The sequence below is a fragment of the Vanellus vanellus genome (genome assembly GCF_965231255.1).
Source record: "Vanellus vanellus genome assembly, chromosome: 6".
NCBI classification, from domain to species: domain Eukaryota; kingdom Metazoa; phylum Chordata; class Aves; order Charadriiformes; family Charadriidae; genus Vanellus; species Vanellus vanellus.
Window position 1 is genome coordinate 8,702,495 of NC_138911.1, and position 15,679 is coordinate 8,718,173.

General features: G+C 40.6%; 1 protein-coding gene across 1 annotated transcript; it reads left to right on the top strand.

The window, feature by feature from the left end:
* Positions 1–233: 233 nt before the first annotated feature.
* Positions 234–14,035, top strand: RCN1 (reticulocalbin 1; the record flags this gene model as incomplete). The annotated part of the gene is made up of 6 exons (XM_082485494.1): positions 234–451; positions 5,365–5,558; positions 7,122–7,300; positions 7,843–7,903; positions 10,846–11,045; positions 11,962–14,035. The coding sequence occupies 6 exons, from the start codon at positions 234–236 to the stop codon at positions 12,067–12,069; spliced, it is 960 nt and encodes a 319-aa protein (XP_082341620.1). The 3' UTR covers positions 12,070–14,035.
* Positions 14,036–15,679: the final 1,644 nt, after the last annotated feature.

Sequence of the window (15,679 nt, forward strand, 5' to 3'; positions counted from 1 at the left end):
GCGCCGGGCCGGGCCGCCGCGCGCTCCCGGCGGCCGCTGCCCAATCGCGGCCGCCGCCCCCCCACTCCCCCCCGCCACCCGCCCCCGCCTCCGCCCGGCCGGGGGAGGAGCGGGGCCGGGCGGGTGCGGTGAGCGGGGCCGGCCTCGGCGGGCGGCGGAGGAGGGGTGCTGCCAAGCCGGCGTCTCGGCGGGACTGTCCGTGCGCGGCGCCTGCGGGGCAGGGGCGGCGGGGCATGGGGAGCGGCGGGGCCGGGTGGCGGCTGGCGCTGGCGCTGCTGGTGCTGCCGGGGGGCCTGGGCAAGCCCACAGCGCGGCAGGAGCGGGCGCGGCCCGGCGCCGCGCAGCACGAGGACCGGCCGGGCTTCCAGTACGACCACGAGGCCTTCTTGGGCAAAGAGGAGGCGCGGAGCTTCGACCAGCTCAGCCCGGAGGAGAGCCGGGAAAGGCTGGGGTAAGAGCAGCGGGCGCGGGCCGCTGTCCTGCCCCCCCACCCCCACTTCGTTCGCGACAGCGCGGCGGCCTGCGGAAACGTGGCAGGGGGAGGGCCCGACGGGGGCAGCCCGGCGGCCGGGGTGGGCGCGGGGAGGGGAGCCGGTGTGGCGGTGTGGGACCGCCCGTTTGCCTGTCCGAGGGGGCGGCGGGGGAGCTTGGCCGAAGGAGGGGAGAGCGGCCGGGGGGCGCTGGGCGCTGCCTGCCCCGCTCCGGCTCCCCGGGGAGCCTGGCCCCTGCCCACCTTGAGGGGCTCGCGGAGTGCCCTGTGCCTCTGGGGAGCCAGTGGTACCTCTTCCGTTACACTTCTCTCACACCCTGCTGGTTTTGGAAACGAGCAACCAACAATTCATCACTTTTGCGTTTTTCTCTCCGGCCTTTTCTGGTCCTACAGCAATAAGCCTCGTGGAGGAGCTGCTGTGTGCGGTGCTGTGCCTGGTGCTGGACAGACCTCACCCACTGCTGGAGGGCTTTGCAGCTACAGCTCCTTACCTCTGGGTCACTTGCCTGGACCGTATTAGCTTGAATCAAGTTTAAACTATTCCTTCTTCGCAGCTCCATTTACAAGTCCACTTGAAGCCATCTTTCCACAGCTTTTACACTTGTGACATCTTGGCCACTGTCTTCCAGTGCTGCTCTCGCTTCCATGCAGCTCTTTACACCAAGAATAGAGTCCATGCAACAGTTGCCGTATTTTACTGCTTCTCCCTCTTTTACATCTATACAAGGAGTCAGATCATTAATTAGAACTAACTTTAACGGTAGTTAAAGAAAGATCCTTTTATGTATTTACTAACAAGTTTAAAATATCTGCACGTTCTCACTAAGAGTAGCTTTGCCTTTACTCCCCTTCCATAGGGAGCGGTACTTACTCGTTGTATGTCTGCCTAGTTCCATCATAAGCTGTTAGTGTAGTATCACTGTTACCTCACAGACTGACCTCTTGATCCTTCTGGAAGCTGTCACTGCTATATACCTGTATCTCAGTGAGTAAACAGATAAAGTGGTTATCAGAAATGACCAATTTCATCCACATTGTTTCAAGAAGGAGAACCCATGTTCTCAACATATATGATCTATGACTTAGATTCTCATAAACTGTATCACTGAAATGTAGGCCAATTTTTAAAAGGCATGTACATTTACACAAGTACAGCTATTTTAGTTGGGGATATGATTTAACAATAGAGTTGTTTTTAAAGTTTTTACAAACGCTAACTCAGCAAGCGTGGAAGCTTAACTTTTAGTGATCTCACTGTGTGCACCTTGGAGAGGTGACACAGGCATGTTAAGCTACAACCACAGTCAATAACCTTTTAAATGGAGGTGACTAAAGCGTCTGTCTGAGGACCAAAGGCCACATTGTGGGGTGAGCATTGTGCAGCAGAACACCAGAGATGTGGTTCTGGGGGGGCCCTGTGGGACAGTTTCGTAACTTTCAGCATTTCCTAACCTCATAATTCTAGATATCATACTGGGAGGTAGAGGAGAAAGAGAATTTTTAAAACATGGCACTTCCTTCTTTTTATTGTGGTTTAATAATTAGATTTATTGAGAAAAACATTTTTGGTGTGGTCAACCTCTGCAGTGAGAATTACAAAGAGTGTCACTTCTCAGTAAGTAAGTGGCTTTTAGGAAGAAGGCGTTTAATGAAAAGCTCTTTTTCAATGCCTCCTGTGAGAGAACAGGAGCATACAGTCTGCTGCTCTAACCACAGTGCATGCTGCTGCATTTGTAAGTCATTTTACCTTGTTTAGGAAGGGTGGCAGCACATTGGTCATCCCAACTGGCGTTGGAATCCCAGGGCTATACAGCAGTAATGCAAAGCTACTCACCTTCTTATGGCAAATGAAAAGAAACTAGCTAGTATACAGGAAAAGCCCTGCAAACTCAACTACCTGCAGCCTCACTGGAGGAGCAGCTGCACAGTGTGATCTTGGTTTCAGATATATTATTATATATAGGACACATACTGCCCCATAATTGTGTCATGACCTAGGAGTGCATCTGCCCTTATGACAGATTCCATGGCAGGGGCATCCATTCTCACTGTCCTCCCACACTGGATCACTTGACAAGGGAAGAATCATACATTTCTCACCCATGCGCAGTACCACAACTCACCTGGCTTTGGAGGAGCATGACATAATCGTGGTGCAGCATCCAAGGACTGTATTAAGAGACTGAGATGGGCTAAGAAGGAGGGGAGTGGGGCTGCAGTCCTCTGGACCTTCTCTCTGCCATTTATAATGGGTCTGTCATTTTCAGAGAACATAGAAGATAGTTACAGATCCTCACAATATAAACGTTTCTGTTCTTTATACAGGCCAAGGCCAGAGTTTATCAACATACAATTGTACTCACATTAGGTGCAGAGGGGAAGCCTTCCTCTTTCAGCCACTTCATAGCAATGATTTCCTTGCCGCAACTTTATTTTATCACCAGATGTCTTTGCAGACTGGCAGCTTGAATCTCTGTAATAGGTTGTATGTACCTGTTGCATCTGCCCTCTAGCTTCTTTATTGTGAGGTGGGAAACTAATACCGACTGTAATCCCACCTAAGTTAAAGGGAGAAAGTAAGCTTTCAGGTATTACACACTTGTGCATGTAAATTCCTGCATATGAGCTAGTATTTTGTGTCTGTTAATGTGTTTCTTGAATTTTTGCTGTATTCAGGAATTATCTATTTGAAATAAAGACACTAAGGCTTCTCAGACTGACCAATGTACACTAGCTCTGCTACAAAACTTACAATGATCCTGAGCGATTTTACAGGTAGTTATCAGTATAAAAAGTGAGGTCCACAGTCCATATGATAGCTTCTTACCCATGGGACCCTGTAGGCAAGACCATTTCTTTGTCCCCGTCTTCAACTGGGAAGCAGAGTGAAGTAGTGCACATGAATGCAATGGACCTAAAAACAAGAGTACAGGTAAAAAGGAAGAGGCATGAAACATTTTCTAGTAAACAGTCCTGACTCCTTTTGTGTTAAAAACACCAAAGAGCTACTAGCAGAACAATTTATTACAACTAATATATTTAACAATAGAAAGAAATACCAACTAGAACGAATTAAATAAAATTCATTGTGGGGTGAGTCTATTGACAAATACAGTCCATCGTGCCATGAAAGGGACGCTTGGCAGTCAGTTCCCCATGAGATTTATACAAAAGAGAAAAGGGTTTGCAGTCAGTTCACTCGTACTTTACTGCTTCAGAAAGCAAATTCAGCAGCCCCCTTTCCCCCCACCCCGTAGCTCAGAAATAGCATGTTTATAAATCCAGTCTGATACTATCAGACTCCCACAAGATCGCTGGAAATTCAGCAGAAGCTGCCGCTGTTATTTGACTCTACTTACCACTTCCGTAACTAAGGCTTGGGAAAAGACATTGCTTCACTAGATGAGCAGTTCCAGTTGGCCTGGGTCAGTTCCTTTGAGGAGAACCAAGATGTTGAATTGCAAAGAATCTTTAAAAGTGCAGAACTTTTGCCTGTGCCTCTTGGCTTCCTGGAGGTTTAGGGAGCTCACCTGTTGCATCTCAAGTCAGGATCTAGACAAGTCAACTCCTGCTTTTACCCCTCTTTACAAATGACATATAACATAGGCATGGTGATTGAGCCTATGGGGAATGGTCATTTAGATTATCTCAAGTTGGTCACCGGGTGATCACTGAACTAGGTGCAATGCAACTACAGACAGTTTGCTTCTGTACCTCATGAACAGTGATACGAGGCTTAAAACAGCTGGTGTGCCTAAAGCCAATCGATGCGCAGAAGAAACATGGTGCTAACTGCCCCAGTCCTGAGAGCAAAGTACATAGTTTCCCACAGGCCAGTGCCGAGAACATAATAAGCTTACCTACAAATTGTGGGATTAAAGCTGCATTCTTATTTTAGATAAAGGTATTTATCATCTGGTCTAGCACTGTAGCTGGGACGGAAGCCAGTTTTACAAGCTCAAACCCAAACTGATGGAGTTTAGCAATTACAGGCATGCCTTGAGAGATTTATTTGGAGAACTTAAATAATAGAGGAGAACATTGCCTTTTTTTTTTTTTTTTAACATAGTTTTTCAGGTTGGTTTTATCTGTAGCTGTGTGCAGAACTTTTCAAAGATGCAAGTTTCCCTGGGAGTATTCCAATACCTTCACTCCTGCTGATTTCAACAGAACTTGAGGCTGGCAGCTTTACCCACGATAGTGGCTTGTAGCCCAACTGCCTGCAGTGACTGGAGACCTGCTGCAGACTAGCTATTACTTTAGTGAGTAAAAGGCATTCCTGGTAATAGTGCTTTTTACTGGGAAAGAAAGAAAGGAAACAGAAGTGGAGGAACCGGAATAGAAGGGAAGACTGTACAAAGTGTACATGCCCAGCATTACACAGTCATATAGCTCACTCCACCCTAGCATCAGTCTGCTGGAAAGCCACAGGAGAAACTACAGGTGTCCAGGAAATCCTAGCATTTTACCCTGATTGCCTCCAGTAAGCTGCAGTAAAGGCTTTCTCCCGGGGTGAAGTCAGCGCCTCCTACTCTGAGCCCAGCATGGCCACTCCTTATCAACAGGGAAGAACAGGTCCCTCTAAGTTAGATACAACCTAAGAAATCCAGGTATTACTTGAGGTACTTTGTTCATTAATTTTGATTGTGCGAGTTCCATTTCAATTATTCATAGCAATATTGAGTAATGAATAGAGACATATCCCTTAAAATAATCTGCAGAATGCAAGAACGCCTTAGCCAGCAGGGCAGCTTTGTAAGTTCTAGGCACTGTGTTTTTCTGGACAATCAGAGCCAGATAGAGATTACTAAAATTGGACTGACATGCAGTTTGTTTTTCTGTCAACTCTTAAGTATTCTATTTTCTTTTTACAGGAAGATTGTGGATAGAATAGATGACAACAAAGATGGCTATCTCACAACAGAGGAATTAAAAAACTGGATTAAACGTGTGCAGAAACGTTATATCTATGAAAACGTAGCTAAAGTTTGGAAAGACTATGATCTAAACAAGGACAATAAAATTGCTTGGGAAGAATACAAACAAGCCACATATGGTTATTATCTAGGTAAGATAACATTTTCAGATTATATGCTCAAAACACTATTGAGATTATAAGGCATGATTTTGTGCCTTACGGTCAACAGGAGTTTGGTGTCATGTTTAGGATTCTTGAAAATCGCATTAAATTTTATAGATGCTCAGAGGTCAAAAGCGCTTCTTAGTATTGCAGCCGTTTCCACATGAGTCAGTAGCACACAGAAAGTTTTGTAGAGGGATTATTAAATGTACTGATAAAGCTGAATGAAAGTCTCCTCCGGTTAGTAATACGTTATTTTTTTAACATTAAAAAAATACTATACTGCATAATTAACCAGTATTTGTTAATTCAGTCTCTCTAAAATCTTAAAAGTCTAGATGCTAAAAATTTAGGCCTGGTCTAAGCTATAGCAAAGTTCCTGCAGAATAACATGCTTCAGACTGGAATCAACTGCAAATTAAAATCCTTAACAAATCAGGCAAAAGAAACATGTATTAAAAAATATACCTGAATCTTCTCCCCCACCCCCATACATTCCCTTTGCTTTTTATAAGTTAATGAAGGGAAAGGAGGAGAAGAGATTGCTTAAGCTAAAGGGCAATGCTGACAGAACAACAAATTGATATTAATTGACCATTTATACTGGAAAGGAGAAGACAATATCTACCTACCATAGAGGCAGTTTCTGGACCAAGCTTCCAGTAGCAGTAATAAGTACAAAGTCTACTTTAGATTAAAATGGGGTTTATTACATTTGTGGAAGGAAATATTTGAGACAGTCCCTGCAGCAGTATCCCTGGGAGCCCTTCTCAGTTCTTTGTCTTTGCTCTCTGTAATCCCCAGGATTTGGAGAACAGCTACTACATTGTGGTTTTGTGTTAATGCACACTTAAAATTCCTATCTGTGATACCTGGCCTGGTCTTTTTCAACTGTGTTTTTCTCCCAGCATGTGAATTGTGAAATTGTTATGAGTATTTTTCATGTTTGAAGTCAATTTAGTGATCCTATTTTAAAAATTATATCAAATAGCATTCTTCTTTATGCCACTGAACACCCTGAAAAAATGTCATTGTTTTAAACTGAACATAATTGTTACATTCCCTGTAGCAGAGGCGTAGTAGTGAGATAGTTTCAGTCAGTCTGCCAGCTTCTGAAATGACTTTTCTTCAGTTTACTTTATTTTTTGAAATTGAAAAGTTGTATAGATCATACTGTTTCCTAAGAAGAACAAAACTTCTGTGAATGAAATCTACCCTAAATACTGCCTAAGCAGTGCTTATAAAAGCAGATTAAAAAAAAAAAATCTATGAAGAATAATATATGCTACTGCAAAATCTATTATCCTGGATTCCAATAGAAGGCTTATTCAGACATTTACCAATACTACTAGGTCACCTTTAAGAGTTATGCCAAGTGCTTGACCTCTGAATTTAAAAATTCAAAGGAAAGAGAAGTTCCATTTTAACACAGCAGCTATTCTGGCAATAAGCCTTTGTATTTCTAGACTCTAACAGCAAATTGGAGTACTTCATTACGGTAATATGTTTTGAAAGGAACATAATTTTGAGATCGTCTTGATAAATTTGCAGAAAATCCAGAAGAATTCCAAGATGCAACTGATCAGCACAGTTTTAAAAAAATGCTGCCCAGAGATGAAAGACGATTCAAAACTGCAGATCTGGATGGAGACTTAGCTGCTACTCGTGAAGAATTCACTGCTTTCCTTCACCCAGAGGAGTTTGAGCATATGAAAAACATCGTCGTCTTAGTAAGCAGAGGAAAACCAATGACATTATTTTTACTTTTATTTTTTGAATGAGCTTTGAAATGTTTCTCTAACCTTTCCATGCAGGGTTTAGAAAGAGAGACACACATAATAGCCAAGTGGGGAACAGAAAGGGATGCCTTTCATGAAATTCACTTGATTGAGAGCTCTCAGTGTACGAATGACTTGTTAAATACACTTAGCTCCTAAATGGAATCAAGAAACAGTCTTGGGCCACAGACTTACACCAAAATAAAAGAAGGGTATGCTGACGTGCGGCAGCTAAGTGTTTGATGCACACTTCTCTCTGCCCCTAACTTAAAACTTAAGCATGGTGTCCAGTTGATTCATGCAGGGAATTTTTTCAATATGAAAGGATGTTTGTATATTCATTGTACAAACAACAATCACACCGGAGTTGGTGAGAGTACATTTGCCTTTGTACAAGGGCAGGTCAAAGCCTCAAAATGTGAAATGATCAAAGAGTTGAGTAGCCAGAATTCTCAGTTCTCTCTTGATTACTTTGATGCAAAACTATTTTCCAGGAAACCTTAGAAGATATAGACAAAAATGAGGATGGTTTTGTGGATCAAGATGAGTACATTGGTAAGTGTAGAGATTTGTTTCTTATATAATCTCCAGTCCTTTTGTCCACCTTCTCTCAAATTTGCAGCAGTAGTAACAACCCAAAGATGAATGTTTCTGTGCTCCATTTCAACTATATTAAACCAGCCATCCAACCTAGAAAGTTTAATTTCATTTTAGGCACATAGCAACATCACCAGCAAAAGGTTCCTCACACTTTGCAGCATAAGATTCTCCTCTTATTCCCATAAAATTTGGCTAAGAGGGTCTGGAATAATATTTTTCATGACAGGAATACTCTCTGTATACTTGACCACATTAACAGCTTTTTTAAGGCATTGTTTATAAACGCAAGAGAATCAGAAAGTGAATTAGTCTCTTCCCAAGTTTGAATGATACTTGAATATGCAAAATAACTGGGAAGCACACATTGCAAAAAAAGAAAATTCACCTTTTTCAACTAGTTATTTTCCTAATTTACTTAGTAAGTAAAACCCCATACTTCTGTAATGATTTGTATGGTGATGCCATTATTTTTCTTCTAGAAATATAAGATGCATTAAAAATGAACTGTGTAAAAGTAGCACTAAGATTTAATATTCTCAGAAAAGTTGTGAAGTGCGTGAATGTCAGCTGTGCATCACTTCGGCAGCAGTAAGAGAACAAAATGCGAAACATCAACAGTAGATCAGTCACAATTAATTTGCACAAACTTCAGTCACACTAAGCAGTTAGCTGCTGTCTTGCACTTAGGCCTGTGAAGGCAAAACGGAAGCAGTGCTGGAGATCAGTACGTAATATGTTTTAGCCTTTTGAATCATTATGCTGATAGCAAAAGCTAACTTCTCCCACTGCACTCACTTTGATGGGTTTTAAATCAAGAAAGTAGCAACAGGAAAGCATTAGTGTAAACTCAGATGAATCTTTCTGTTTCTAGTGGTGCTATAAAGATCACTTCACATATAATCAGGAACAATATACACACATTAATTAATGGCAGGGGGTTTCTATTCCTTGTAAATTATATTTAGCCTCAGAATGTGAATGCTATTCATTTATGACTGAAATAACAGAGCGGCATAATTTCCACAGTAATTTCAGTTCATTCAGTGACATTACCTACATATAATTATAAGGTAATTGTCAACATTTGTTACCATGTGAATGCTGGTTTTTCTTATCTTCTATAGATAGGAACATAGAATGTTCTAGTCACGATCACCCCACATTGGCAAGGATGATAAAAATCAAATTGACAGGACATGTCAGTTGCTTCAAATAAACAATATAATTTGCACTTTAAAAAATGAAAAAAGAAAGTGAAAGTGTTGTCTGAAGTTTTCTTCCTGAGTTGAGGAAAACTATGCTTAAAATAGTTCCTTAAAATATTCCTGCTTCCCTTTTTCAGATGAAATATTTTTTATTTTTGATCAAGCTGGGCTTAAAAAACAAACAGAAAACCAAATCTCTTCTTTAGCAGTTTATAGGGAACAACAAAACGAAGTAAAAAAATTTCAGTCTCTAGTTTGGGCATTTTATGGGGAAATCTGCTGAAAGTTATAGGATGATTCCCTCCCTCCTTCCTTCCTCATATTTTGTCTTTTACAAAGTTTGGTTTAGATTTTACAGAAGCAGCAAAGCAAAATATCCCTAGTGACATTAAGCAGAGAAAACTAAATTCTTACTGTTCATGAACAGGTAACAGAATATTTCAGGAACACCGTGAACAGTTCTACCAATAGAGAACTTCAGCGTAGTGTACACACTCCCACTGAAGGGTGGGGGGAGGTTATTCTCAGATTTGAGATCAGCATTTATATTTCCTGTAGATACCAGCCAGCCTCTGGCCCTGAGACCATCCATATAGGGTGCACTTTCCCTTCGCATATCCTCGAAAACCAAACCCAGAAGGCATAGGAGTAGTATCACAAAGCAGGTTTTAATTATAAATAGAAAATGGCAATGCTTGAGGAATAAGCAGCCCTGATGAGCAGGAAACAATTGATTGGCCACTGTGACCACAAGAATAAAGTAGACACACTACTCATAATTTGGAAGGCCTATGCTGGAAAGAACAGATAGAAATCATTTGCTCTTAATAATCACTGCTACTCTCCCAACTCTGTTCGTACAGATAGCTGCTGCCACTGTGGCATTCTCCTACCGATGCTTCTCAAATATAGCACAGGACTGATGTACAGAACAGCTTGTGTATGTAATCTATGCATCCTATGTCACAAATGGTACTCTATCCCAAGGTACCAATCTGACAAGTGCACTGCCTGTGGTTTCTCACACGGAATGTACCACTGATTCATGACTTCTCCAGGTCTTTCTTTCTAGAAGCATACCTTCTAGCAGAGTGTGCTACAGCACTGCATGGTTAAAAAAGGACTCATCTACTAAGATGAATTTCTCTTACACAGACATCTCTAAAAGCAGGACAAAAGCATTCAAGTTCCATTTAGCAATTTTTGTTTTCCTAAATTTCCCCTGTGCCTTTTTTCCCCCTTAACCACTCTGTTGGCTGGAGTCTGATCTTATCCACAAAGACATTTGCTGGCAGAGACAAGGTAAAATTGCAGAGTTCCTTGCTCCCCATGTGAATGAGCCCTGCACTATTTACCTGAAGACCCTTAAAGAATTTTTTTCATTCTGAAATTCAGTGGATGATGGCCTTTGGACAGGTTCACCTCTCACGGTAGCCTCACCAGCAGTGCACAGTTAGAATACAAGGATAATGTAAGAATGGACAGAATCACCAGCAGTGAAGGAATAGGTCTGAGGGAAGAAACACGCAGCTACTCTGTTTACACCCCACATTTCATTTTCGGTACAAAGAAATGCTGTGCAGAGAGTAAAAAGTTTAGTCTTCCTCTGAGCAACACTGTGCCAATGTTTTTAGCTTGTGCATATTCTCAAAATTAACAATGATTCGAGTGAGACCTTTATTTCCTCTCCAGCTGATATGTTTGCAAATGAAGAGGGTGGACCAGAGCCTGAGTGGGTTATTACAGAGCGTGAACAGTTTTCAGATTTTCGTGACCTCAACAAGGATGGAAAGATGGACAAAGAGGAGATTCAGCACTGGATTCTCCCACAAGACTATGATCATGCACTAGCTGAAGCCAGGCACTTAGTCTATGAATCGGATGTAGACAAGGTACTTCATGTTCTGGTATATGTTTTTAAAAAGTTATATAAGATATTGTGGGTTGTTTTTTTTTTTAAACTTACCAGCTTGCAAGAACTTTTCTTATTGGTACAGTTTAAATGGAATTTTAGAGGCTAGAATTCTTAGTGCATTAATGTATCAATGCCAGTTTCAGTTGGTAGGGTTAGAATCACAAAGGAAAAGTGGTAACATACAGGTTATCAGCTCTAGAAGTCCCCTTGACTTTCATTAGGTTGAATAAGAAATTATTTATCATCTTAAAGCTGGAAATTTTAACACAGTAGAAATACTCTTTTTCCTTTTAAGAATGGTCATGGCTTTTGTATGCTAATTTAGACTGCAAGAGAAAAATAAAAGATACATTACAAAGGAGGTAGCAAAAAACCCCATTTCTATAATTAAACATACATCTTTGACTTAAAGACTGGCTCAGTACGTCCACTTCCTCTAATGTGGGAGATTAATGTTTCAGTAGATCCCAGATGGTGATCTTCAGAAGTGTAATATGAGCAAAGTTGGAACCTGAAAAGCCAAAACGCTTACACAGAGAGTGTATAAATTGCTACCATAAGCAACAAAGTAAAGAGGATTTTCATTTTTACTGTCAGGAAGGCAAAACCAAACCACAGGGTAAAACTGCATACTGGATAACCCATACACTGTTTGGCAGCGAGTCAGTTACAAAGAACTTTCAATTAGTTTGACCCAACTGAAGCCAGTGGGACTTCTGTCTTCCACTGGGGTCCAAATTTCACTCACCATGACAGCTACAATGATTCCTGAACCCGCAGTCTGCTGCTTTGAAGAACTGTCTGTTTCCCAGGGCTCTCATAAGTCTGTGCTGGTGTGTCTTTTACTTAGCTTTGAAAATGTTCTTACAGAGATTTTATTTTTCTCCCACCAGGATCAAAAACTAACGAAAGAGGAGGTTCTAGACAACTGGAATATGTTTGTTGGAAGTCAAGCTACTAATTATGGGGAGGACCTCACAAGAAACCACGATGAACTATGATACAGTGCACCAACCAGTGTGCCACATACTTATTCTCCACTTTACCAAAATCAGGGTGTCCATCCCCTCTTTTTGGGAAGATGGGCAAGGGACACACTCACAACTGAATGACTTGCATTAATATATTTTTAACATGCCAGCTTATTACCTCAGAAACTGCGTAGAAATAGCTTTTTACTCTTTTCACATGGTTAAATACAGTATCTAATTACTACAGTTTTATTTTGGAAAAAGTAAAAAGGTAACTTCTTTTAATAGATTAGAGCCTGACCTAGAAAAGGCACTTCTGAAACATAATTGCAAGGATCTTTAATAGTGAAATATTTTCTTCAAATGCCCATATTTTACTATAGTGAAATGCAGCTAAGATTAGAAAGGAACCTAATGTTTAAACAGACTAAGTTATTTAGTCATTTTTTTAAATAACATTTTACATATAACAATATACTTGTAACAAAAAACTTGTACTTGTTGTACACTGCTATCCGTAGAAGAGGTTTGACAAGATCCACAACCTTTTTCTCCACACTGTTTTTTCTCTCCCAGTTTGCGCCAGAGGTGCTGAAGAAGGTATTCAGCAGCCCTCTGGTTCATAGCTTTACAAGTGCAACATGTACAACTGGCCCTTCTCTCTAACCCCCATCACAGCGCAGAGACAGCACGTGTGGCCCAACACCCTGTGCAGGCATTCCTCAGCGAGGGTTGTAGAGTTCACAGTGACAGCTGCTCCTTCTGACAGCAGCATAACATACAATTGTTTGTGGGCTGTTGGTTATGCTGTTTCCTGGGAGGAATTATGCCACATGGAGCATAATTTATCTCATGCTTTTCGCACTTTACCCAAGCCATACTCTTGTTCACACAGTGTGAATGGCAGCAGTTCTGTGATGGAGAAAGAACGAGACATGTCACCCCTCTGGGCCTTCTGTCTTCTCTGTCACATAAGAGGACAGATTTATGTGGCTAAAATACTGATTTTGTATGTATATACGTATAAGTACACGTTACTGAAGCAACTACATGAAGACAGCTTTCCTTCTAAAGAAAGGGATAAGCTTTCCACACAGGTGCTTTCTTTTTTACTGTATAATGTGAGCTGTTACATGTGTATTTTTATATACCCAACTTAGATAAGTTTGGTTGGTTTTAAATGTACTGGTTTTAAAATAAGCACAATAAAACCAATACTTTTTGATACTATGAAGGTGCAATAACACTAACACAGACTAGCATAGAGAGATTATGTGAAAAGCAGGAACTAAGCCTTTAAAGCCAGTAGTTCCCAGAGCACTGGGTCATTGGCAGCTCCTGCAGCACTGGGTGGTCATCTACAAACAGCAGCTGGACATACAGCACCAACTGTTTCTTTTTCACCTCATTAAAAAAAAAAAGCTAGAAATAGGTCCAATATATATAGTTGCTATTGCTATCACTAGAATCTGTTCTGAACTCTAATATTAGGAGATTAGGGCTCCACAACAGAGTTCACGTGCAGGTTCCTTGAAGGTTTGGTGTACAGCATCACACACTGGTGATCACGCAACCATCCAGCGAGGAGCTTTGAGACTCCCACGTTGTGGTATACTTCAGCAGTTTAACAAATTTGTGAAAATCGTCATGAAACAATGCGGAACTGACCTCCATAAACAGTGTCATTTTTATACAGTCGTATAAGAACTGTGGTGAAATGTTTTACGTCTTCCAATTGAAGATAATTAAATCTAGATATTAGAGTCTGGCAGAGATTACATGTTCTTGCTAGCACAACTCTTAAGCTTTTGGTGTACACTTATTATGACATTGCCAGCAATGCCTCTGAAAAGTCCCTACCTCTTCCACTTACATACAGTAGGACAAATGTCATAAGACATAAGTGAACTGTTTTTGCTTTTTCAGTACCCTCAAGTTAAATAAATGCCTAAATCCAGTGTTATCTGAGAAGCAATAAAATTGTATCTTGGCACGTGTAAAAGATTATCTGTTTTGTTTATGACTTGGATTTGTAAAGGTTTATTGTATTCAATAGTCCTAACAATCTTGAGAACTACTTTTTTTTAGTAGCCCTTTCATACTGAATTTTAACATTTTTATATTTTAGTAACAGAATTGCAGGACTTTCTCTGCACTCAGATTATCTTCTGCTGTTTCAGGAAACAATACCTTAAAAGACCTCAAAAAAAAAAAAGCTTGTTTCCTGCAAGTGAAACTGCAGCTCAGACAGGATACTCAAGCCAAGGATTTTCACTAGAGCCCAAGGGAAGGTTGTTTGCTAACTCTTGTTGAAATTCAGTGGGAGTTGGGTGCTGAAACACTAAGCATCATTGCCTTCGGCTAAACATGACACTTCCAAATCCACTGCGTTCCGTCCCAACAAAAAGCTGCATCTGAGCCTTGACAAGCAATCGCATTTTCTTCCACATTACTTAATGAATTTGGAATAGAATTAGCATCAAATGAGAGAGAAATCATGTTCCCTTGTTTGTTCTTGATTTCTATTAATGCTTGGAACACATTGGGTATTTTCCAGTATAAAACTATACTTACATGAGTAACAGTGCTAAAATCGGAGGAATTCACTCATGCAAACAGGAACTGGAATTTTAGACCCATAGTATTTTACAGTAAAATTTTTTACAGAAAGAACGATACTCATTTAGACTTCCAACTATGAAAAAAAGCAAACATTAGAAGGAGGTTTACAGTAATCAAATTATTCATCAATAATGAGTAATGAGGTCATACTAAGATTAGCAGCTTTTTTATAAAGCAGAGCATAAAAGCATTTTTTTTTTAGAGAACATAGATATCACTGATGTGATTTCACTCTAAAGGCTACCCTCTTCTTTCTGCAGCTCTTCATAGTGTTTGGCTTGCCAACATTCAGTAACGCACAGTACATTTCATGCACTAAATTTTCTTTTCAAGCTCGATGCACTAAAGAAGAGTAACTCCAGCAGAGACTAGAGCTTCTGGGTTTAAATTTAACACTATTTAAGGAAAGCAAACCTTTGCTAGGGGATATAACTGTTAACATTGTGATTTTTCAAGCCTAAGGTTTCTAATGGGGTTTGACTGTTCCAGAGATAACATTTGTTTTCCTAGGTAACATATTTCAAGTCATATTATGAGCAAACGTTACAAAATTTTAGTGTAATGTGAAATACTGTAATGTCAGATAGCATTATTTATCTGCTTAATATGACTAAAACCATTAATTGCTGGGAGCCATACTTCATCCCAGCAACATGAAAATCCATTTTGTGCCTAAGTTGTCAGTTATTGCCGATTTTCTTAATGAATTGTGACGTAGTGAAATTCTGTTGTGTTTATACATTTCCAATTGCAGGTTCTGTATGTAACTCTTATTACATAGATCCTCCATTAACTCAATGTTTTCATTATGCCTATGCCACAACTTATCAAACATATCTTACTTCAATATCTGGAATAGCCATTATTATTGCACATGCAGTTTTAATTATTAGAGTTTATGAAATGAACTAAGTGGCTAATGTTCATTGTCTTCTACTTCCATTTAATGATTCAATCAGGTTAAGTCTGTCTCCTGTTTCAGTCAAGGTACTGTACATAACTCTCTGAGGAAAGGAGA